This window comes from Photinus pyralis, unplaced genomic scaffold, assembly GCF_008802855.1.
Source record: "Photinus pyralis isolate 1611_PpyrPB1 unplaced genomic scaffold, Ppyr1.3 Ppyr1.4_LG1, whole genome shotgun sequence".
NCBI lineage: Eukaryota > Metazoa > Arthropoda > Insecta > Coleoptera > Lampyridae > Photinus > Photinus pyralis.
The window spans coordinates 17,561,203-17,587,646 of record NW_022170249.1 but is presented as its reverse complement, the minus strand read 5'-3'; the positions used below and the strand labels follow the sequence as shown (position 1 = coordinate 17,587,646).

Genomic DNA, 26,444 nt, shown 5'->3' with positions numbered 1-26,444 from the left:
GTTTATGTTAGGTAAATACAAGTAGTATATGTCGACGGTTGCTCTTGCCTTGTCGGAACATGTGGGATCTGCTAATAGGTAATACCTTGTGCCCTCTCTTATATTATGTACTTACGCTTTCACCTAGCGTTTTTATACAAGGTTGACTTACTATGACATTAATTAATGTTTGTTTGGTTCTTATCGAACCAAGAATAACTAAGATAACTCTGTGTGATGTGTTAAATATTTGGACTGGTCACCCAAAATCCAAACTATGTGAATGTCATATTTTAAGGTTTGTTCTTTGTGTGTTAAATCAACATTATCAAGTGTTGCATAATAACAAAATGGAGCTTTTGGGCCCCGATGTGAAGAAAACGTTTCTAGTTCAAGTTTCTAATGAGGCCATCCACTCTCAGTATGCCGTCTTGATCGAAGAAAGCGTTGAGTTTTCTTAAAAATTTGGAGGGATCTTTTCCATTTTGCAAGAACTATGAATGTTCTGCAAGAGAGGGCACCTTATTTCGTCTTGTTAGGAAGACGATATGCATAAGGCAGAGTCCATACTAAGATCGATTTGCGGGTTTACTCAACATGCGTCGCGTCGTTCTAACGAAGCAAATATGGTTATGGCGCTATTACATGTAGCATTAAAATCTAATAAGAGTTCGGCATCTTTAAAGGGTAAATTAAGAGTATAATTACCACTTTTATCTCTATAATGAGTTCTTTCAAATATTTTTTCACAGAAAGTACTTATCTTCCAATGATACAATATGAGTGTTTGTGATATCTTCCATCCCGGAAGCGTTTGATAGAATTATCTAGAGAGAGTACATCATAATCTGAAGAAATAGAAAAGAGATAAAATATCGGAACTTATTGGTAGTTTCCGTGACAGCTTGATGGGTTGATCAACTTCTGGTGGCGCTCGAGAAAACTGAAGACATCCAGGACATCATGAATATTTTGTAATGTTCCACAATCGGGCACTGCAATCGCGACTTAACCTATACTTACAGTCTCTGGGGGAAACACTACGACCAAAGCCAATACCAAAATGGAACATGATAAATTGTGTGATAAAAATCTGGTAATCGAATAAAATGCAGTTAAACAAATTCATAAAAACAAACAATACAGACAATAAATGCAAGAGGAAAGCACGATAAATTAAATCAGGTAAACAAGTGAAATGATGTTAATTAAACGAGAACTAAACACACGAGACATCATAAACACAAGTGGAAAATACGATAAATCAGATCAAGTACAAAACACATCTACGGTTCCGGTTCAACTCGTAAAGTCTTAAATTGCACGTACCAAAGAGATCACGTCAAAAGGATAGGTCTACTCCCCCATCAACTTCAATTAATTTAGTATGAACCGTGTGGTAAGAATGCCAATATTAAATATTAATGTTCCATTATCGCTCAAGCGAAACATATTTTAAATAGAGAAAATGTTAATTAGAGAACCCTTTCTCGTTTATGCTAAGACACAAGACTGCAGTTCGCACGAAAAGAAAGCAACAGATACAGCCAAGAAGCGGACTGTTGCGGAAATAGTTTATTTATTTCTTTATTTATTATCCCTCTCTAGTTCTGGGCTCTCAATAGGCTTGCACAATGCTTTTAGAGGTGCTACTGCAGAAGGTCTTAAGTTGTTCTATACTACTCCGGTATTTACCTTACGAATTAGGAAAACTGCAGGAAAACCTAATTCGGAGTAGCCGGAAGAATGCTCGAAACTGATCTAAGGAAAATACCATCTCTATCACAGTTTTTGTTGTATTGTTCACAGCCGCAATACGCAACTAACATTTATATAGGTTGCCTGCAACCTTGCAAGTGCTGGTTCAAGAACCATGAAAAATACCGGGAAAATAAATCGCACATTTCATTTTCTTTTTCTTACTTTCAAGTTAATTTCACAACCCCTCAGAGTCCAACCCAACTAAGTGGGCAGGGGTGGTATAAAAAAATCTTACCTCAGCCCAGGTTCACATATCCGACCTCCGGCTATGTAACCCAATGCTCTGCCACTGAGCTACATAGTCGCTGCAGTCCGCACGAGTACATACGTGCAGCCGAAAATCAAACTGCATGCGGTACTCCCTCCACGGAATAGTTAAATCGAAGCATATAGACCAACAACACACTGATAACAAACTTCCTCGTGAATGCATAAATAAATACTTAATGAAACACTATAAAGACATAAACACATGTACAGTATAACAAATAAACAGGATTCAGATAACGGTACCTTAGGTTGGTAGTGTGCGTAACATTCCTTCCAGAACTTCAATTTCTTAAGAGGTTATGGTATTTTTCCACGATTTAATAAACTCTAAAGAATGATGTATAACCATACATGTGTTTCTAATATTTTCTAGTATTTATTTCACTGCGGTGATTTGCAAGTATTGGAATAGCAGGAGGGAGTCGTTTTGCAGTTCTTGCAGTCAGATTGACAATATCAGCAGTTGGTACGAAAAAGGCGGCCGAAGTTAATCGGCGGTCGCTAACAAAGAGGCGGTCTATGGAAGATGCGAAAGATGTCCCTTCTCCTTTTAAGTGGTAAGTTTTCCCTTTCACTGGTCGATACGGAAAGGTGCCAGATCCAACTTTAACCCTCTCTACGACATTCTTCGTTCCTAAGGCAATCAAGTTTAGACTGTATGCTCTTCCAAAAGTGGTTTTGTTAAAGTGTATCCATATGTGACATGGAAGTGTCTCTTATTTTGTGTATAAGTACTACTTTCATTCATTAACTGTTAATGTACACGTTAAACTCAGCATCTTTCAGTTTAGTAGAAAAAGAATGATGAAAATATGGCTGTTACTTCTGAAACTGTCACATTTTTCAGTTTCATCTATTGAAATAAAGGACTAGTTTACGCAATATAAATAACGTAACCTCAGATTTCGACGAAATGAAGTAAATTTTTAACTATAAGATTGTACAAAATTTCGGGTTTCTCCCGAAAATTGGTTTGTTGAAAACGCTTAATTAATGTGCCCTCTACCAATTTCATGATCGTACCTAAAGGGCTTAATAATGTCATGTATCCGTACAAGAAAGAATAAAATGGTTAGGTATTACCTATGTAGATACCTACACTTTTTAAAAAAGAACAAACAAAATAAACCTTAGAGACACGCCATTACTCAAACCCAGCTCGGATTCGAGTACCATTAACTAACGCTAACTTTTTCTTCAAGCTTCGTTATGAAAATCCTCTGATTTTCGGCATTAGAAGGGTCGAAATCGAAAACGTAGCACCATTAATGTATACAGAGCGTATTGTATTTTTTGTTCTCACTAAGACACGGTTAACTTAACGTGCTGGTTAACTGTAGCAAACGTTATTTTGCCCATACTAAATCACCCAAAATAGTGCCCCTGGGTACGGACATCCTCGCCGAGTTTGTGGCAATTTAGCCCCACAAATCCTTCATTTTTTTTAAGTGGTAACAGTATGGTACTATTTTTAGTAGCAAATAATTCGTATTTTGCCTAATTTTCAGCACCAATTCATTTATCAATCGCAACTTTATCTATACATTTAAACCGACATTTCAAAACTTTCCCTTTAATACACTCTTTTCTGGTCAGTTTTGTTAATTTCATCACGATCATTACATAAACATATAAAAATTTCTACAAGTTTAGCAGCTTTCAATAGGCGTAAATTATTTGCTTCCTAATTCGCGAATATGCAATGAATAAATTTCCGTAAATAAGATGCTGGGCGCTCGTTTCCCAATAAATGTTAACTGTTTTGAGTGAATTTGATCGACTTTTTAGCCAAAAACAGAATTCAAAAATTCGTATTCGACTTTTCGAAGAAGATGAAATCAATTTTATGCTAATCGCTCAATATACTAACTCAAAATAAGGATAGTTGGGACTGGTCATTTTAGGTGTATGTTACAAAGGAAACGCGTTATATGTATAGCGAACATAATACAATGGGAATACCTTGAAGTTCCTAGGCAACCATCCGTACCAAGGACTACAAAATATGCATAATTGTGCCAAATCAACTTTGGTGAGTAATGGTGGGAAGTATTTTGGAATGGGACAAATCAATGGATGTAGATTACTCGTGATTGCAATACATACATCACGTATTTATTTAAATCGAATTGGAAATAATTGGTCACAGTTCGATAAACTGGCATTCGTGACAAGGTAGTTACATTGGTGAAAGGCATAAGTTCAATGTCAATAATGCGAAAATTTATTTATTTTTTATTGCGGCCATCTAATGTGTATTGTATTGTACACTTTTAAATTAGCAATAACTAGTTCTATTGGAACGATGCGTGTTAAATGCATTTTAAAATTCAATTTCGAACTTGAGCAGTAGCCACAAGGCTTGCAGACAAGCTTGATCGACAACGTGCAGTTTTACTTCTTTTTATTGGAATTTCCGCGTAACGGCCTTTACCGCGAAACGATCGTGATTCAATAATTCGTTTCGAATAAGAGCGCGTGTAACTTTTGTGGCGGCGCCGCGATCCGCTCGTTAATTAGGTAATTTTCAAAAATTAATCGGTATGTGACGTATCGGGCGACTACAATATCTTACCTTCAAGGATTTTAAGCAATTAACTCATATGAATTTTTCACATGATGTTTAAACAAGTTTCTAATTATTTCGTTTTATATCCTTGGACTGAATAGTATTTTCCAAATGTAGTATAGTTACAGGGAAACCACTTCCTCAACAGTGCCAGGCATTTAAAAATCGTGCAATTCAAACACTGTTCGCGACATACATTTTTTTATTAAATACATTGTTTACACAAAAAGCACGTGTTCCCGGGGAGAAATATATACGTCATAGCGTTGTTAATTCGTGACAAGCGTTGAAGTGAAAATAATCAAGATACTACGCTAGTGACAGATAACCAAAGGAATACCTTGTTATCACCCACTGCTGATAATAAGACCACCGACATTAGGGACGTGTGACAATTGTGTCGGTTATGGCAATAGAGTGAGGATTGTAATTTTTGCGACAATGTGCAAAACTTGTCAATAGTAAGTGTTTTCCTTTTTTCTCATTTCCTGCAGGTATTTTTCCGTATCGCAGTATTTTCTCGCTTAAGTAAACGCAATAAGTGTACATAATCTGCTTACGCGATAATTTTATGTGTAAGTAGCGAATAATGAACGGAGTCATCTTGAATCCATTCAGTTCTCAAATTTCAATTATTATACATACACATCGCATGTTAGGCGAAACCAATTACCTATGTAGTATGCAAAGATCCTTAATTATTTCTTATGTAAGATAATGAGCGAAACTATACATATTTTCATCAATCACAGGATAGTTATAAACTTTACAAAAATAATTAGGTAGGTGCTACACTAAAAAGTCAAACGTCACAAAAACGCTTTATTTTATGCGCTTAATTAATTGGTATTACAAACTTTATTTCCTTTATCAAATGAAAATGTGAATTTTAATTATGGAACCACTTTATTACCACTCCGGTTATAAATACCTGGTTTGATTGCCGACAAATTGTTTTTTAAATGTTTTATCGTCTAATCCATAAAATGGTTCAAAAGTGAACCAATGCGTGACTGATAGGCATAATTTCAAGCGAGGCCAACCAAAAAAAGAATTCATTGACAATTTACAAACCAAATTTTAATTTGACTACTTATTAATCTTTAATTCTTTAACTTTTCTGAATTTACCGAAGGAGAAACTCGGGGAGAAATTACCATTGGGCATTCGGATTTTCTTAATGCTCTTGGATCTTCATGGATATCATTGGAAATCCAAAAGATTCATGTTTTTGCAACTCCGCCTGTTTGAATTCCCTTATACTTCTACGGATATGCAAGTAGGTAGGTACGTGCATTGGCAAGCTGGGATTATGGCTCTGTCATACCGAGATGTTCGCAAATTATTCTTATTCGATTTATTTTGTTGGTGTTTTTTTGGGAGCTTTAGTGAAATGTTTTTGGGAAAGTGAAATAGGTAGGTTTTTTGAAAATTTGTACTTAGGAGGTACTCTGAAGGCCGAATCGATATAAAATATTTTCAAAATGGTCGCACTTCCGGAAATACCGGAAGGAGCTCGTAACTTCGTTATTTTAAATAGCAACCCCTATTTTTATTGCATTTTTGAATTGTAAGGAAAATTGCAGTTCTTTTGATACCCACATGTCGATAGACGAGTAGGCGGCATCTCCAAAATGCTGTTTTATTTCATAAAATCATCTCCGATAAGCGGCCACCATACTTATACATAAATAAGATCAGATTTAGGGCTGACATTCACAATTTAAACCTTACGCATAAAGGACTACTAACTATACCTCAAACAGCACTATTTGAGCGGTCATTTAGTTACACCATTGCTGTGATGTACAATGCATTACCGTCGCCTCTTAAGAAGTTTACCAACTCGTCAGTTAAAAAAACAATTGTTTGGCCTTTTATCACTCGATTCATCATTTCACTGTACACGTACTTAGTAATAAGTAGTTACTCTAATATAATTTTGTTTTCTTTCGCTGTTTTTCCCTGTACAAATATTCTTTGTTTTGTCATGGTGTAGATGGAAGAGCAGCGTTTTGCTGAATCTATGCCATGAGGTTCTAAAAAAATTTTTTTTGAATATGATTATTATTATGGTCGGTGTTTCTTGTTTCTAGCCTGGTTAACTAATCACACGGATTAAAATCAAGTAACGATTAGCCATTAGTGTCGCTATTATTATTATATCTACCATTTATGATTTTTAAATTATCTTTACTTTAAGAAAAATTAAGAAAAAAAATGGCGGATGCAGATGGTTCCTTGCTAATTGATTACTTGAAAACAGTTGTAGTTCTGGTAACCCATTTTTACAAGTGCATAGAGAAAGGATAGGGCTTTCTTTTAGTTTGCGAACGACCGCACCTATGGAGATCTAAATTTAAGAAATTCAGGGACTGAAAACTCAGTTTTTTTAATTAAATGACCATTTTTTACTATTGCATCAGATTGAGAATCGAAATTGGAATATTTACATGTTCTCGAGCATGTTCCTATAGCTATCTTTAACAGTTTCTGACTTATTCACATTTTATTGAATTGATATACCATTTTCTTCGGATTTTCTTTTTAGTAGTCGGCCATGATTTTATAACAATCGAATTTTAAACAATTCTAGTGACACTAACGAAGCATGAAGCTTTTTGGAATTTAATTGATATTTATGATGAAATGGACAGAATCGCGGCGAACGGGGAACGCGGAACGAAATTGTATCAATTTTGGAAACTTTGTACCCCCAAAACATTTATCTAGAGCAAAACCTTTTTTTTAAATCAATAAGTACCTATACTTCCAAGGGTTCTGGAGTTTTAATGTGTTTTGTGCGTTGAAAAATAACAGGATTTTGTGTATCCATGTGTATCAACAAAAATTTGAACGCAGAACGTTATTTGAGAATTTTACGTAATAACATTGTATATACAATGGTAATATTGTTGTTGAACAGCAACAAAAGATCCGCCTCTGCAGGAATAAGTTTGCTATGTCTTATCAACAAGATGGTGTCCCTGCACATAATGCAGGAATTATTTCCGAGTTTTGAGACACCATTTTGCCAGGGAATTGGATCGGAAACCTAGATCCTGTTCGTTCCCCGGGCCTTTCCCTATTAGATTTCTTTTTGTGGGGATATATAAAAGACACAGTTTATGCCGGAGCCTCCTACAACAAGAGAAGACATGATCTTGAAAGTAAGAAATGCACTACAAACCATTGAATCACAAGTGATACAAAACTCTACAAGAGAACATTTAAGAAAAAGAATTGAATTGAATTCAATTGTCATAAAATCATGGCCGACTACTAAAACGAAAGATAAAAAAAAATTGTATCAATTCAATGAATTGGGAATAAGTCAGAAACTGTTGAAGATAGCTATAGGAACATGTAATATCAAAATATGCCAATTTCAATTCTCTATCTAATGCAATTGTAAGAAAATATTCATTTCATTAAAATAAATTGAGATTTTAATTTTTGAAGTTTTTTAAATTTGGATCTTCATAGGTGCGGTCGTGCGCAACTTAACTTTTTTTAAGTACACTAAAAGAAAGCCCTATTCTTTATCCATGCACTGGTAAATATGGGTTATTTCCGTAAGTGCAACCATTTTGAAAATATTTTACATAGATTCAGCCTTCAAAGTAACTCTTAGGTACAAATGTTCAAAAACCTATCCTCGAACCTATCTATTTCACTTTCCCAGAAACGTTTAACTAAAGCTCCCAAAAAAACACCCTGTATGTTTCCGTCCAGAATTTGTTGTTTTATTTTTGATCTTTATTTTTATGTTATTAATCAATTTAAATACTAATATTTACTTGAGATTGAGCTTCAGGTTTACTGCGTTCATCGATTTCTCTCAGATCATGCATCTGCAAGGCAACCAATGTATGTTAATGCAAGGGACATCTATCTTACTCTCTTTCTGATTAGGTTGCTAGTGCAACAACTTCCTCATCAATTTCAATGGTAAATCGGCATATTGTCACATTAGGCATTTTCCATCTATAGATATACTATCACATTTTCGATATGTCCCTCTAGGAATATTGGGAAACATTTTTCACAATTTCGACTCCCTTACCAAGATGCTTCGCTTACCTACGCTTGAGCGGTCTGGCATATCTGAAATAGGAACGTGGCAACCGCGTAATTTTTAAAAATGGCCCAATTCGTTTTTCCTATAGAGGATGTTAATTAATTGAGTGCCGATAATACAGGGTGTGAATCCTCGGGTGATTTTAAGGGGAAAAGTTTATATCAACATAACCTTAACCTCTTAGTTTTTGAGATACAGGGTGTTAAAATTTTAAGAAAAACGTGGTCTTGGATATTTTTATGAAATGTTGTACACACCTTTTTCATCATTAAGGCGCATCTTTTAACGTAAAAGATTTTTTAAATTTTCACCAGTGACGTCCCTGCGGAGTCCATAAAGAACGATTTTGGTATACTTATAGGCATTCAGATTAAAAAATAAAATGGTAGTTTTTTGAACAACCTAGTATAATTTATTGAAAATGACATAAAATGTACAGGGTGGTTCAAATTCGTGGTTCACCGTTGGAATTGGAACTGTGAGATATACAGTGTAGATTCAATGAGCCCTTTTTTCTGACTAACAAAAGGCTTTTGAAATTCTTGAAAAATGTCAAATTTTATTTTCATTTTCCCTAGCTTAAACTGTCGAAAATGAACGGTTCCCGTTAGCACCTTCTATGCGCATCTTTGTTTCGGAAAATAACTACTTATATTGAATTTTTATGGAATGAATGGTATTCTTTGCTTTTACATAAATTTACAAGAAAAATTTCAAAATCAAATGTTTTACACTGATTAAAATATCCGCGGGTAACTAGATCTTACTGAGTCAACATCGCTATGATAGGGATGCAATGCTGCATTCAAATAAATTTCTTCCTGGTCCCCTATATCATTCTGTAAAAATCCAATATGGCGTTCCTAAGAAATAAGAAAGTAACAGCTTGTAGCTTCTACATCTAGTGTGTTATGGAAATTTTGATAACAGATTCAGATTTTCGGGAAAAAATGGCCAATAGAAGGTGCTAACAGGAACCGTCTATTATTGTCTGTAAAATCCAAAAATGTAAAAATATATATACAGGATGTGCTATTTAAATTTCAAAATTTAGGGCTACTTCCGCTCCAACCGGAATATATTCACATTTCACACTGCCTATACTGGCAAAGTTACAGGGGTGCCTAATTTGGTTTACACCCGGTATTGCGTTTGTAGATTTTGGTAGGAGGGTTGGTTGTGAGCACTGAAATAACGCTTTACTCAAAAGAGAATTGGCAGACAGAATGAGCCTATGAGACGTTTTTGTAAAAGGATTAGCTTTGTAATTAGCTGTAAAATTACTGATAATAATAGGATTGGAGTAATATTACTACAATTACAAGGATAAGGAGTAATTAGTGGAATTCACGGTGAATTATTGAAATTATAACGGAATCGGTTACGATATTAGTGACCACGTTTTTAAATCACGGTTTCCTCTTTACTCCATTGTAACAAAAAGAGGGATCTTATCACTTAGTATTTAAAAAAAAATAGCAACTTTAGTAGACAGAAATTAATGAATTGCTTTATTGTTGCATGATTACAAAAGAATGCTTTGTGTAATCCTGTAACAATTAGCTACATCTGGTACCTCAGTCTGCGTAAATTAATACGGTTTTACTTTTACATAACAAAATGCAGGTGTTAAATTCCTACGATCTTGATTTGTATACCGGGAGTCCCAGAGGGATTGTACAGGTTATTATTGAATTTTGAGAACCATCTCGAGTCTCATTTTGACATTTTTGAGTTTATCCTATCAAAATAAAAAACTTTCATATAAACATTTTTTATCTTTCAGTTTCTTTCAAAATACTGCTGGCCTGAATTTTTAAATGTCCTAAACGAGATTTTAATCAGCACATAAAACCGTAAAAACCATTTCCATTTAATTTAATCTCTATCTTCAAGCACAGTAAGGTCACCTATGCTATATTCGACTCGAACTGTGACCCTCTGTATATTGACCTTTCAATTTCATTCACTTTTTTTATTATCTTGTTCTGTAGGTACTAATTCTGTACTTGGATTTTTGCTTATGCTGTTAGTCATAGTATTTACCCAAACGAGTTTGTCACTGGGCAAGGTGTGTTGAAGAACATCTAATGAAGTGTATAATAGCAAACGAGGTTTTTTTGTTTGAATGGATACGGCACATTTACGAGCCATTCGTAGTCTCACAGTGGAACTCAAGATATCCATTGGCGTAATTTTTTATAACAAACTGTATTTTTGGTGAACTGGCACTCTTTTAATAACTGGAAATTGCCAAACTGCTCGATTTACGCTGTACTGAACGGAACGACCATTCGCTTTTTAAACCACTCCAATGGCGACACTTGGATTTTTTCTCGTTCCCGTAAGACGCTTTCTACGCACCGATTTGTTTTTCACGAGGTCGCCCTGAATTTACCGAACCGTTTTTCGAAGCTTGGTTAATCAAACGCTAATCTATCTGGACCTTAACTCTCCAAACGTTAATCCTGGAATTTTTTACCCGCTCACGGCCGCGGCCAACTTAATCCATGGTACCTATATCACAATCCGAAACCCATTTATTAATGGAGTACGTAAGTTCGAATTAATTGGAATTAGGTCTGATGTTTGCATTGTAGTTTTTGGATATATTTTTCTTTGTATATTACGAGATCGTATTAAACAGATACCGTGTTCTGGATGGGATGCAAACACTCACTTTCGAACTGAAGATTGCTACTTGCCTGTTTTATCTGCAGCACATCAGTAAAAAAATCGATAAGATTTCTAATCCTTTTCAGACGCCAAATTTCACTTTAATAATAATTACTGGACTACCTAGAGACGTGTTATACTAAAAAAGCTGCTTCTGGTCTATACATTTAATTAGAGCATGGGCGACCACTTCTAGGCCAGGTCAGCATATGTTCCAACATTCTAATATTCCAAACAATAAAATGAGCAAATTTTATTAAGTTACAGTTCTGTTTTTCACTAAACAAAATTCTGGTAATGTTTGTAGTCCAACAGTTAGAGAGTTAGAGTTAAATAGTATATTAAGATACAAGTGTATAATCAAGTCTTTAAAGCACGCGCAACGAGTTTAAGGGCACGACGCAAAGCGGAGTGCCTTTAACGTTGCAAGTGCTTTAAAGATCAATTATACACGTGTATCTTATAGTATTTTTTATTATACCTGCAGTATAATTTAAAAATAGGAAATACAATGAAGTCATATTGACGTTATACTCGAATACATGTCTAATTAAGTGGGCTGGGTGTTCGTAATTTCACGATTGCCATGGAAATGTCACTTGACGTTTGCTTATAAAAATCATCGTCTTTGTGAATTAAACGATTTCCGTTGAAAAAGATAATACACCGTTCATTAAATCGATTGTTGTAAAATCTAAACAAACGTTGGTAGGTGTAAAATCCAACTCCAGTAAAGCCTATTATAAAGAATATGAAAAGTTCTTTCCATGGATGAATAGGAAGTTACTTACGAATACAGTTTTAAATGCATCCATAATGCTGGCATATATGAAGGAAATGTCAAAGGTATTTAAATCTTCTATATTTTGGTGCATTCATTCAAAACTTTAAAGCAATGCTGCGATTAAAAAGTGGAACAAATTTGGAAGCATACCCTAAATTACGCGCGTTTGTGAAAGCTTCAACCAAAAGATAGGTACAAAAGCCAAAGAAATATTCTGCATTAACAGAAAGCGACCTAAGAGGATTTTTTATTTCATCCAGATGACAGTTTCAAAAGTCATACTTGAAGTATCGTCACTTAGCAACTTTAAAGCACGTGTGTTTTAAAGGCCCTTTTTCGCACGCATTTGAGTGTTTAAAACGGAGATTGTGATTCAGGTATAATACAAACTAATTTTAGACTCGCTCTGGTTGAAAAACGACCAGTTACGAAATTTCAGGATTCTAATTGGAATATCGATTTTGGAAACATTTTTATAACATCAAAAACGACATATCCAACAACCTAGGTAAAATCATTTGTTCCATCTGCGTATTTGATGACTGATTTATGATATAGAATATTAGTTTTTCATAATTCAAATTATCCACGAATCTAGTTTGTACTTACAAATATAGTATTCGAATTTTCAAACTAATTGCAAATTCGGCATTTTCAAGTAAAAAGATCACCAAATGCCAAATTTGGTGGAATTTTTGCACATCCAAAGACTTCTTATGGAAAAAATGACAAAAAAATGCAATTTTTGGGACTTTTTAGTAGTAATAGCTACCAAACGAAACATTTCCGGCCCTCGGTATAATTGAAAACAGACTCAAATGTAACATCCTGCAATGTGTTACTTTATGGTTCCACAATTCACAAATAAGTGCTTTTTATATCTTTGCAGAGGAATCGATTTGATTTTATTGGAGTTATACCTATATTTATGCGCCAAAATAAAGTTAATGCTATCGTGCGCGGTAAACTAAACCTACTTTCCCGGGCAAATAATAAAATGGTATTTTTCCTAATTACAGCACACCTGTGTAATCTAATAGGCACGAGAGAAAGTGAAACGTTCTGGAGTAGCAAAACAGACTTATTTAGAAAAAAAAGTAGTAAATTATTGGTCTAGGGACCCATACCGTTAATCAACCTGAAACAAAACATGACAAGATTTCCCTTCTCTTTTAAGTTGACCATCGAAACCAATAGGTATTAGATATACGCAATGACAAAGTACCGTTGGGCGAGAAAGTTAATTTGCAAGTCACATACTTTCACTCAAAAGTGAATATGTCGCTTTGCATAAGTAATGATTTGTTAACAAATTTCCATTATTCGCATGACAGAATGACAAGTACTCTTGAAGCAAAGCGAAGTAGGTACTTGACAAAATGAGATTTTTCACAACTACCGTAATAAAATCTTAACGAGCGCAGATTTTGTTATAGTTCTAGTATTGTTTTTTGCCTTTGTAGTTATGCACGTTTATAGTTCTGGTCTTTCACAATCGATATAGCAATAGGCTAACCATATTAGGATTCTCATCAGAGGAAAGTTTTGCTATCGTTTTTATTTTCTCGCCATGTATGCTTTTTGGATCGCTGAACACGAATCTGAAATCTGCAGGCAAAAATTTTGCTCGGAACTATGTTTTTTGCACTGTTTGTTCAAATTTTAGCACTTTTCTCAATGTTTGGCCGATATCTAGGAAAGGAAGCGTTTATGCAGAATTAAAGTAGACGAAATTTCCCATATTTTCCATCTGCCACTTTTTTGTAAGGCTAACCATTCCACCGTTAGAGCGCGCCAAAGGAAAACACATTCCCGGCCACGGTTTCTTTTCTTAAACTATTTTTAAATAGGGAAAAGGTGTAGGTCTTAAGACAAAAAAAATTCCAGTTGTAAGTACATCACAATTTTTGTCCTAGGGATGCGTTGGAACTTGGAACAGTGTAGTCGGATTAACAGGGAGAATGTCGTCGTATACTTTGATCGCATTATTCATTATGGTAAGAGGTTGAACTCGATCACTTCTTTGGAATTTGACATTTGCAAAACTGAAGTGTTTAACACACTTTTCGATACCCGATTGTGTCATAACCAGAGGGAGGAGAGTTGACGAAAGGAAGGTAATAAGCAGTGTGCGGTATCTCCAAGGGGAGGTCCTTTGTCACTTTCTCCATAAATGCATTCCATTCAGGTATACTGCTGCTGCTGCTGCTGAGGCCGCTCAGGGAGAAGTGTTTGGGTGATGTTTGAAATTTGCTTTATTTGATTTGCTTCAGTCCGTCACCACCCTGTGTTGCCTCAAATTTAACCGAATCTGTAGGTATAATAATAACAAAGATAGCCACGTTATCCTACTCAAATTAAGACACCCTGTATACGCTGCATTGTTGTATCAATTTCATGTGCAAATTTTCGTCATATATGCAACTTAAATCAGGGATATGCTTAATTCGGCGTAAAACCGCTCTTTCAAATTCATCCTCACGATCTCGTGCGTTCGTCATAACATTTTCCCCTAAACCACCAGGTATGTAAGTAAGTATATCGCGCACCTGGTACACAACATGTGCACTTATTTATAATACGCAATCAAATAATTATTAAATGAACACTTTTAATTTGTGAAAAAAGCTCTCAAACCAAATAGTTATTTACATAAGAGTCAGGAATGATACATTACTGGCGAGGAAATATTGAAGTGCGAGGCCCCTTTAGGGCCGAGTACTTTAGTTTTCGAGTCAGCTAATGTATCATTTTCCTGACGAGTTTTGTATTAAATTTTACCCGAAATCGTATTTTAATATAAAATTTCAATTTTTAGATGGAACTTTTGATTAATGTCAATCTGTCAGTGATGACATGAGTCATTATAGACATTTGGAAATGTCACAAATGCGGCCGGTAAAGTGACGGTGTGGCCGGTAAAGTTTCAGGTGCGGCCAGTAAAGTGACAAGCGGTAGGAAAAATAGTCTGCTCTGCCTCTGTCAAAGTTTCCTGACAGAAAGTAGGCATGAAAATGAGGGTTTCAGGACGATTTTGGGTAATATCAATTATACTTTAAATCAGAGGAGTCTGACGCCCTGCGTCATTGATTTGTGAATCAATTATAGACAAGATTTATCGATTTCGCACACTTGATAGATGTTACAGAGTTTTAGCATATCTCTGGAATTCATTCACAAATCAATGACGCAGGGCCACAGACTCCTGATTTCAAGTGTACTAATTACTTGCCCTTTCCATTATTGTTGTAAAGCCTACAGGTACGTTTGTGTGATATAATAGCAGAATGTGCGCTTTATTGAATTATAAGCAGCTATCAAAAATCAACTTATATATTCTACACTGTTCTAAATATACATGAAAAGTTTATTCAAATTCCGTGTTTGTTCTACAGCTTCAGTTTATTTTTGCAGTTTTTGAAAAACACCAGTGTTGCTTTAATTTAACATTGCTTCGTGATCAATGTAGTAACAGATTCGATGGCAATAAAACTGACTGTTTATAACATTCATAATTACGTTGCAAACGTTGATAAATGGCATAAGTAAAATATCAAAAATCCCCAAATTTTTTTTGTGAATTGTTGTTTTATCAATTTAACATTTTATTTTTCTAAACTTAATTATCAAAATACAAACAAGTTCGTAGATATCGTTTAATTGGCATTTCTTATAGAAAATAACTTCCCACACATCAGTAAGCTGTCTAATACCTAATTTTTTTATAGCAACAAGTTTAGTTGATACGTTAATATTATGGTATTATATACTAATTATGTTTGCGTAGAAATTATAATTCGAAAACTAAATTAATTAAACTTCTCTAGTTAGTCCTCTTGCATTGGAATGAGCTTGGCAAATGTTATCACTAATTGTGGTATTGTATTAACAATCAATAATATAAACAAAACATTTGCGGACTTATTATGTACGTATTTTTAGAGCATTTAACTTTTTCATTGACTGTAAAATTGAAATTTCATGTCAGTATACCAAAATAATGACAAGGATATATTTCGAAGTCGGGGGAAAATTACTAGACACATTCATATTATCATTGAATTTAAGTTATAAATTCAATGATATTATGAAGGTGAAATATCTCAACACATTCTCTTCCATTGCCCCTCGGAGATTTTCAATCTCTGGTTTGATTACTCTTCCGTTTAGCATTAACTCTCTCTAACTCTTAACTCTTTTATAAGTTAGCGATGGTCAAATGCAGGACTTCGTGGCCATTTTTATTGTTGCTTCATTGTCGAAAAATATTCTTGATACAGTCTCTTTATCCATGACAATTCACAAGGGGTTTCTTTAGAAGCAATTACTTCGGAGTCTGTTCTTGATCTCACTACAGAAGTTTGAATAATCCAGAATAGTGGATTTTGTGTTGCTGCTGATGAGCCTCCACCATGATCTTCACCACTGAAACGTTTTAATCCTCAGGGTTTACCACCACAGGGTGTCCCAATTTCGATGTGAAACAGGGGTTGTACCTTTATTACCAAATATTTGCAGTTACTAAAACTTACGATGACATAATCAAAAATTGCATGCGGGAAACCAAGAAAATTTTTTACAAAGACGTTAATGTCTTAAACAATCGCAAAGGAAGAAGTGTCTTTACGTAGAAATCAGTGGCGTAGATATAACTTTCACATAAATAAGTCTCCCCGTAAATGTTTATAGTCTCTCATATGGGTCCAAAGTTATGAGATTCGTTCAAGCTGTGAAAAGACAACGCACATCTCATTCGATAGTATTACGAACATGTTACGACGCTTATTATTCAGAAGGGTGACGTTTGCGACACGAGCAAGCTTGCGAGCGAATGGCCCCATTACAATTTCCAATGTTTCAGATGGTTGCATGCATTGCGAAAACTGTGAATTTTTTACATCAATTTTTTGTGCCTGGTTTTTTCAGGTCTCGGAGGTTAGTGGAAAGCCACATACATTGTTTATGGTGTCTCTTCTTACAGTAATTGCAAAACAAAAATATTCCCATACGTTTTTACGTAAGCACAGTTCGTTAAATATCAATGGTTGCCCGTAATTCTTTTGACAAGATTAATTTACCTTCATTTACATTTCACATATACATTGTATGGAAGTGGAACACAGTATGCATAACTTATACTTCCACCTTGACTAGTTGGAGTTGGATTCTTGAAATTCAATCTTCATTTTAGCAACTTCTATTCTTATTATTAATCTTCAATCAGAAACTATTTATAACGTAATAATCACGAAACCTTCAGATACAGTTAGTTATTTTTCTGACACATTCTATATTCTTGCTGGTGAAATATTTCAACTCAAACCGCCCAGAAATGTATACCTTTTATACCTAATGGAAAATATTATACTTGAGTTGTCGATTATTTTATTAATATTAATCATGATCATTTTTCTGTACTACACCTTGAGATTATAAGTACACAAAGGAAGTACTTACCTACTTTTTATTATCAATGACAAATTGGAGATAAATGATAAAAGGTCGATTTATGGAGCCTTGTTTGGCCATCCAGCTTCATATGGAGATTCAAATTATAGCCTTGGGTGAAGATGGCAGTCCCAAAATATATGACAACCTTGTAATACAGACAGAAAGTCACAATTTACACAAAAAACAGGGTGGGGATTATCCTTATTATCAAGGTCTAAGGTAGGGTGGTTTACGAAATTGCGGTTTAAATTGTACCTCTTTATAATTATTATGATTTTCATATTTCTTGTTGTTCGTTTGTTTATTGGTTCTTTGTACCACTACAAACTGACATGCTGTGGGATGCGAACTCGCCACCTGTGAGGTCTGTAAAGTCCGAGTGTTATGGCCGTTTGTACCGACAAATTTAAGCGCTAGCTTAGCTTAAGCGTAACTTAAAATCCATGACAACCATTGTCTCAATAATCGTTGCCATGGATTTTAAGCTACGCTTAAGCTAATCTCGGCTTAAATTCGTCGGTGCAAACGGCCATTAGGGCCAATTGCAGCGTCAAAATTAAGTATCCCTTAAAGTTAAGTATAACTTAAATACCATGGCAACAATTGTCTTAATAATCGTTCCCATAGATTTTAAGTTTGACGTAACTTGAAGCAAAGCTTAATTTGTTGGTGCAACTGGAGCGTAAACCTTTAGTGTGGTGTCACATTATGCGTTTTTACCGCTTCCGCTAAAACGGATGCGGTTTGACAGGATGAGATCTACTTGTCACACTATTCCGGTTTAAAGGGATGCGTTTTTGCTATATTTTGGCAGTCTAAGTAGTGTCATGTCTCAATTATTGTTAAAGATGGTTTATGCGCTTGAGGCGGAAGGGCTATTGCGAAATATTGTCAATATTGGATTGATCCTTTTAATTCAGGACGAGAATCTAATAATAGGTTCGCGAAGTTTTATGAAAAAATTCCAATGAACAAGAAAAAAATTTTTGTATATTACCGAATGTCCAAAAATTCAATTTCTACCCATGATTTCTCCCTACAGTTTTTATCTAGATACTCTTTAGATTGTTTTTCCCACAGTGCAGTTTTTGCATGCACGCACTCGATGAATAAACCGACATCAAACATTGTAAACCTAACAAAACACCCGGTTGCAACGCTCAGTGTGACAACTGATGACAACCAACGTGCAACAACACGTGGTTTCATGTCATTGTGGTTGTCATGTCATCCTGCGCAGCGGCAGCAGGATGCGGTTGCATCCGGTTGGTGCGGCGAAAACGCATATATGTGACTGGTACCATTTAATAACGTGTGATATTATCATCCCGTCAAACAGGAGCGTTTTAGCGGGAGCGGTAAAAACGCATAGTGTGACACCACACTTATACCGAACTGATGAATATTTAATGTCATTTGTTATATTACCTATTGTTAATTGTCATAGTTATTTTCTAGTTTCATGAGAAATAGTTTAAATTGTGCAATGTGTGTTTGAAAATGAAATGAAGTGAGTGGAAGAAATCAAAGAAATAACGTGAGGTGAGTGAGAGAGGTTCAAGCGCACGTGTCCGAGGCGCACTTTTGGTTGGATGTCGACATTTGACGTCTGACCTTCGGCAAGTTCGATTCAGTTCTGTTTGTTGACGGAAATAGTCCTGTTTAAATTTGAAAATATCTGAAACCAATTTTGTGTACGTATCAACAAATTGATCATAATTAAGCATAACACATTTATCTGGATCGTTAAAGGGTTCGAATAAACACATATTAACACAGACAAAGTTTATTCTAAGCGAAGTATAACAAAATCCGTTTTACACACCCCGCATAAGCGTGCGATAACAATTAAACAAATTAATGAAATCTTGAACTAATCTTCTTCTTAGGGACACAAGGAACGTAATTTTACAGCATTGAATTAGACTGACCGCCCAAGGCACGAACGATGAAACGATGGCTGTTCGAACAATAGATGAAAACTTGAATGAGAATATTTTAATCCAAATTTTCATACTTTCACTCTAAACTCGGTAGATGTTCTAAACTTTACTTGACGAGTAACTTCGTGAAAACTATGAACAGTTTTCTGTTTAATAAAAAGGCAAATTTGCCACAAAATTTAACGCAGAAAACGCGTCTGTTAAACTTTTAACGAACAGCAACCTGGCCTCGAAATTGGCAGAAGGCAAAGTCACCCTCCTACTGTCTAAAATTCCTCCAATTACCGGACACGTAGCAACACAACAGCGAATCGCGCATACCTTCTTTATCCCTGCTTGAGTCACGCTTAAAAATTCTACCCTACATTTTCTCATCTTCGTTAACTTTTTCAACGAAAACACTCCGTTTTTGCCTGTTACAACGCATTCTTATACGTTAATAAATTAAATCATTCTTTGAACAAAAGTAATGAAAGTTCCCATAAATTAAAACTGCCACTTAAATGATTTAACAAAGCAAAATTGCTAACAAAATAAACGATAAATTACCCTACATTTAACAATTCTAGGAATTAATCTTTTGAAAAGAAAAACAAACCACTGATACAACTAGAAACGCAATAATCATTTTATGTTTACAGACCCCATCGGAATAATTAAATAATTTGAGAAGAAAATTTGACTAACATTAATGACCCGTCCTTAATTCAGGCGTCTGGACAACACATCAACGTCCACATTGATATTTTTTAGTATTTCTACTGAGCTGTCCGCATTTCGCGCTTTACTAATTAGAATTACTAATGCCATGCGTCACTTTGACAAATATTTATTTGAATACCAAAATATTGCTAAGTACCACGTGTAAGTACGCGTTAAGTATGAGTAAAGTGTAAGTCCACCCTTAGAGAGTCTAGGAAACTTAAAGAGCATCTATTAACAATGACAGTCGACCTTTTTTTTAGATTTTGACATTTCGAGTGTTACTAATACTTGATACTTTGGCATATGCCTGCCGTCGCCCATACTAAAAATATGTCCACAATGGTAGAAAACTGTGATTGATGTATTGGTATAATGGATTAAGAAAACTAGTGTTTCGCTTTTATTGTTGCATAAAGTCTCATTTACGTACATAGTGTGCTCGTGTTTAATTCTGAGACTACAATCAAATTTTTAAATTTTCAGTGGCGTTGGTCTGGCATTTAAGTTGTTTTGATGTGGTCTATTGAAAAGGATACCTACATATGGAAATTGTACGTATGCATTCTTTTAAAATCTCTCTGCATGTTTACAAACCCAATGGAAACTGTTGGGAAAGAATTTTTAATAGCAATGTTTTTATATCTGTACTTAAAACTTAAATATCCACAATAAACTTGTTGACGATAACTTTAGGCATAATTGAATATATGTATAATATATGCAAATTTTCCATGAATTATAATTTACATAAAAGTTACTACTGACTATAAATAATGGTTTCTGCATTATTAGTCTATTTATCAAAATTGGAAGGTGCTACAATAAAATTAGAAAAATTCTTAAATCGCTCTACTATAAAAAGTTAAGGTCGGGATCGTCTCTACATACTGAGATTCTGGGAACAACTGGGTTTAAGATATACTAACAAAATACTAAAGCGTTTGTTTTATTTTCAGTTGTTTGGAATCCTGCTATTGGCATTTAATCGAAAAACGTTTTTGCTACGATGAAAGCATCGCCCTATACGAAGAACCAGCGAAACCAATCGAGAAATCAACGAACGCTTTTGACAATATCGCCTTTTACGATCAAGTAGCACTAATTGCCGGACGATCGATTGTCACGATCGAACCATTGCCAAAAAAACCGAAAGCGATAACTCAACAGCCGAAACCAAGGGTGCGCTGGTGGGAAACGGAACGAGAGGAAGGAGAGAACAACAATAACGCCCCCCAAGTTCAGGTGAAGGTTTTAGAAATTGACGACCAGCCACCCAAAGAAAAACCCGCAGTCAATCGTCTCGATCCCATGCTGTTAAATCTGGGTGAAGTGAAGTTACGACCGAAATCCTTGGCGGAAAGACGGAACTCGCGCAGTCTTACTCTTAACATCGACCGCAGGCACGAAATACCCATCATAAGACAGGCGTCGATGCCGAAATTCTTCATTGACACGCCGGAGGTCCACACCGATCCCGTCGCCTTTAGGGAGCCTAGCGCGGTATTCATAAGTCCTTTGTCCGTGAACCATTTGTCGGATCCATTCGACTTAAAATCGGTGGTCCAACTCGAGAAGGATAATCGAAATGTTCCAGCGGCGCCCATCCATAGGCAACAGTCTGCCTACTTCTCACGACTGTCACTAATTAAGGATAAATTAAAAGCTGGCAAATTAACAAGACAGGGATCCGCATCCAACTTACCGCACAGTATACAGCACATATAAGTGATCTATGACACAGTCACGCCTTGTGATCAAAAGTAGGATAGACAGCTTTACTTAGGCAGTACTTACGTAGCTATCCTTACAATGTGATTTATTACTATTATTTAGGAATAAATAATTTATTTTTTCATCGTACGTCATGGCCTTTCTGGAAACTCCCTCGGAAATTCTTTATGACACTACAGAAGAGAACATGATTCACTTTTCTTTTCACGTCAGTCCCTCCATATACTTATGCGAATGACTATTCTGGTTAAAAATATTTATAGAATTACTACTGCGGTATTACTAGTGTGTGTTCATGTTAATATCTAAAAATACACTGTTAAATAATTCATCGCAGAGACCGGATGAATTATTTATTTGGAGATTCAGTCATCTATGAATAAGTCAAAGAGTTGAGTATTTGGCTACAATTTCATAAGAAAGTTGTTAGGTAGGTGCATGAAGGTTGTGATCTTTGTAGTCTGCATTCTTAAACACTCCATTCTCTTTCAATTTCTAACAATCACAACCGCCATCTTATTTCTTTGCGAAAATTACGGTGATAAGGCGCAGGTTGCAAGCTCAAAAGAAGTCCCTTTGTCCTGAGTACTGTCATTGGTCAAATTATTTTATAGTAGAAAATTCTGCTTATAGCATATTTTGTTTTTCCATAACGTAAATTATAAGGAAAAACAACGAATTCATCACTAAACAGCTAATTTGTTAAACAATTTTTAATTCAAATCGAACGGGGTTCGTTCACCGCTTCTTTTTTGTCTGGGAGCACAATTCGAATAGACAACAATTAGTACCTACAGTCAAATTAGACCAAAAAAATGGGCATTCCGTGCATCAGATTATCTTTATTTTTCCTTTTAAATTGTTAGGATGAATATGGATGTGAAAAATCCAAGTTTTCGACATTGAAAGTCCTGTGCGAGCGACACTGCATTTGAAAATATGTAATTTCTTTTACCATTTTTGGGTTTTTGTAAGTTTTACTCCTGAAGAACCGATTTTAATGCAATTATTGTCGTATACTTTTTTGAACTAGACAAAATTTGACAACTTAAGCCCTTAACGATTTGAAGTAAATTTGTAACATGCGCTACAGTAGATGCTTTTACGTAACGATTTGTCTATTGTGAGGGTTGTAATTTTGTAGTTTCCGCGCATGGAAGGCTTTGTAACGTATTTAAGTGCTCCATAGAGTATTTAGTATTTACCAGGTCCTTTGTCGCCTCTTGCTCTTGTCCTGGAAATGTCAAGGTGTACAAAGCACTCGGAAGGATCTCAAATGCTCAGGAAAATCCGTTAGACACTTCGAGAAGATCCTGAAAAGGGTCTAGTACGCTATGGAAAGGGATTATAGTTTCTGTAATACACTTAAGAAAGCAGTAGACGACTGTACAATAGAAACAATTGTAGGAAAATACTTTCCAGAGCATTCAGAACGGCGGAAAACTTTTCAGTGCTTTTAATAATTTGACCATTCTAGTTTATTCTGAAGAAAAAATAGAACCTTTTTAATATTTAATCTTTATTTCTTTTAATTACACGGTAATACCCTTTTGTTGCATATGCAAAAATATAAATTAAATTCGAAAATAATTTCAATTTACACTAAAAATCTATTAGATGCTTATTACAATTGAATACATAAAGCTCACGAGCTAATATCGCCAGTTTGTGACATTAAATTCTTTTTTTAAATTATTGCTTCACCATGTGCAATGTTGTATATTACGTATTTATACTTTAAATATATAATAACCACAGTATAATTATTAACACAAACGGGTAGGTATAATTTATGAATTACTTCTTTTTATTATAGGTAGGTACATAATAAATTTTGATAGTAAACGTCAACTAGAAGGTATATTTTCACAATTTTTTGTAAAGCACTATTTAATTTAATCAAAATAGTGCCACAATATACAGATGCACTGGGTTACAAAAAAATTGAGCAGACATACAATATTCATTTTATCGCTTAATCGTACTGTACAGCTTATAATTTAAAATAGTAAAAATAAAATATTTACTTATATACAAACGTTAGTTATTTCCCTACTTGGTTGGAGACTTTCACTTGAAGCCATGATAGATAACAAATACATAATGTACACATTAAAATAACAATAAAGCAATTAAGTGCTTCATAGAACATCACATTTTCTAGCAATTTCATTATCTAAGTTAATAACATTTCTCTTTTCATTTCACATTTTCATTTTCACAACATATCTATCCTATAACATTTAGTTATCTATGCATATGTCGTAAAGGTAACAGAATTGTAACAAAAAGCATCAGTCTTCAGTATATATAGAGATCAAATCTGAATATTGTTGGCTAAGAGGTACTAACAAGTGTCTACAGTTTCAACCTTCTTTCTCAATAAATATTAATTACCTACGTCAAAATTTGTAAAAAATTTATTTAATAGGAGTTATCTACTGCGCTTTACACGTGTAACAGCATTGATGTTGATATTTTAAATCATTACACAAGTCCATTAGTTTAACATTTTCGCAGTATCTGGAACGATCGTAACATACTTCTTCTAGAATGACTTGTTTAATATTGTACAAGTTTGTTTGTTAATAACTTACTACTATTTTTAAATATACACGGTGGGCCGACGCAACTTTTCGTAACTGGAGGACGATCTTGGTTGTGGCACGCCGATCCAGCCGAACGTTTGGTACCTTGCCAAACGCACTGAAGTACCCGATATTTAACACTGCGCGTGTCACAGTTCGCTGAGCACTGTGAACAAAAACGATTCATTACTGCACGTACTCGCTCTTTAACCGCAAGAGTAGATAAAGTGAAACAGATGATTGTGAATTCTAATGACATTTGTCGTTCTTATGGTCGTTTTTGAATTGAACATCTTTAATCGACAGTGAAAAATTCGAAATTTTTGAGATTGGATGATTAGATCAAAAATCATTTTTTTTAGTATCAATTGATTTTATTTAAATATTATATAAAATATTTCGAACATTTAAAAAAGGTTTAAAGATTTAAGAGAGGAAGAAAATTTCGTCTAAAAAGATTGTAGAAGGAAAAGTGCCCATAACACTAGCAGCATTTAAAAAAACGAAAAGGGGTATTAACTTTTGATCTCACATCAAATTTGACGACTGTTTGCTACCGTTTTCATTATTTTATCGCATTTTGCTTCATTAGCCGATAAAAAATCCGTTAGTTTCATAACGAACAATTATACAAGTCTTCTGCGCCAAAAGTTGTATAACGCAAAAATGCCATCGGGTTGACCAAGAAAAAGTAAGCAACTTTTTTCTAATCTTATTCGTTAACTGTGCAAAAATTATATTATATTAAATTAATATTTGTGTAGATATTATAAGCAGTTTACGTTTGTATTTTAGAACAACCTGTATCAGTATTTTCTTGCCGATTAATATTACCGATTTGGATTCCGCTTAAGTATCTATTTGAATTATTGTTTTATTTATATTCTTATGCAATCTAGGTATCTTCTGTGTAATCCACTAGTTTAGATGTAAATTATTTCCGTAGTAGGTTTCTTTATTTTCACTACTGTTATACATTTCTTATTGCTATAGTTATTAGTTTCGCCGTCCGAGGTCGATGCGATCCCTTCTTCTTTAAGATTATCTTACTCGCACTGTTTTATTTCTTTTCCCCTTTAATAAAGTTCTGCCGTCAAGTTGAGGTAGGTATACATTTTTTTCTCGTTGTACCCATTTATTAGTTTCTGACTATACTGACTATATTTGCTTTAGGGGTTATTGTTTTGGCTTTACAATAATTATGTTTGGAGTGGTGTTCTCTTTCTCTCTTTGATGTCTTGGTGACTTCATCGAAACGTTTTTACAGATTAGTCATTTGCATCTGAACAATGTGAACATGTGGAGTGTGGACCTACTTCATTTTACCAACATTGACCTATTTCGAGATTTGTACTTGGAGACTTCGATATTTGTTCTGGAATTCTAATTGCAAGTATGTTACGAAACCTTGGAAATCATTACTGTTGTGTATCAATCCGTTATACCTGACACTACGTATTTTGTTTTTGTCGTTGCCGAAGAATATATACTTATTGAAACCCGAACTTGTTTACGATTACTTTTGTAACTCCGAGAATTCATTTCTGTTTGTTAGATTACATTGTAATTTAGGCATTAGATTTTTCTTGACTTTAACGCTGTTGTACGCGGACTGTAAGGACACTAGTAGTCGACCAAATTGTTCTTTTGCTAGTGTAAAGTCATTTGAATTATTGATTCTTTTTGAGTATTAATGGTAGTTTAGCCTCTCGTGTCAGACGTTAGCATTGCTACTTCGCAATATTTATGTGCAGCGCGATTCACCAACTCTTTTCTTTGTTTGTGGTTTCATTATCTGTTACAGAAAATGCTGAACGTGCCCTTCTAAACCCAGAAGGTTGCGACCCGAAGTTCAAAGGTAAATTCTGTTATTTTCGTCGATTCCCTGATTTAACATTTGATACAT

General features: G+C 34.8%; 2 protein-coding genes across 7 annotated transcripts in view; one reads left to right on the top strand and one right to left on the bottom strand.

Annotated features, from left to right (window-relative positions):
- Window positions 1–2,515: 2,515 nt before the first annotated feature.
- Window positions 2,516–22,079, top strand: LOC116171773. 3 transcript variants are annotated; one of them, XM_031488764.1, is made up of 2 exons: window positions 2,516–2,567; window positions 21,176–22,079. In XM_031488764.1, exons 1-2 carry the CDS (start codon window positions 2,530–2,532, stop codon window positions 21,942–21,944), a joined length of 807 nt encoding a protein of 268 aa, XP_031344624.1. In that variant the 5' UTR covers window positions 2,516–2,529; the 3' UTR covers window positions 21,945–22,079. The 3 variants fall into 3 exon arrangements, with proteins under 3 accessions (XP_031344624.1, XP_031344633.1, XP_031344614.1); XM_031488773.1 differs by lacking the exon at window positions 2,516–2,567 and adding an exon at window positions 4,269–5,040; XM_031488754.1 differs by lacking the exon at window positions 2,516–2,567 and adding an exon at window positions 20,637–20,770.
- Window positions 22,080–23,905: 1,826 nt separating this feature from the next.
- LOC116171740 (protein madd-4) overlaps window positions 23,906–26,444 on the bottom strand; it is a 140,041-nt gene continuing 137,502 nt past the window's right edge. For all 4 annotated transcript variants that reach the window (XM_031488724.1, XM_031488732.1, XM_031488739.1 and 1 more), the window contains 2 exons: window positions 24,548–24,704; window positions 23,906–24,498 (listed from right to left, as the gene is read on the bottom strand). In XM_031488724.1, the coding sequence (XP_031344584.1) occupies window positions 24,389–24,498; window positions 24,548–24,704 (267 nt within the window). In that variant the 3' untranslated portion in view covers window positions 23,906–24,388. The remainder of the gene's footprint in view (window positions 24,499–24,547; window positions 24,705–26,444) is intronic.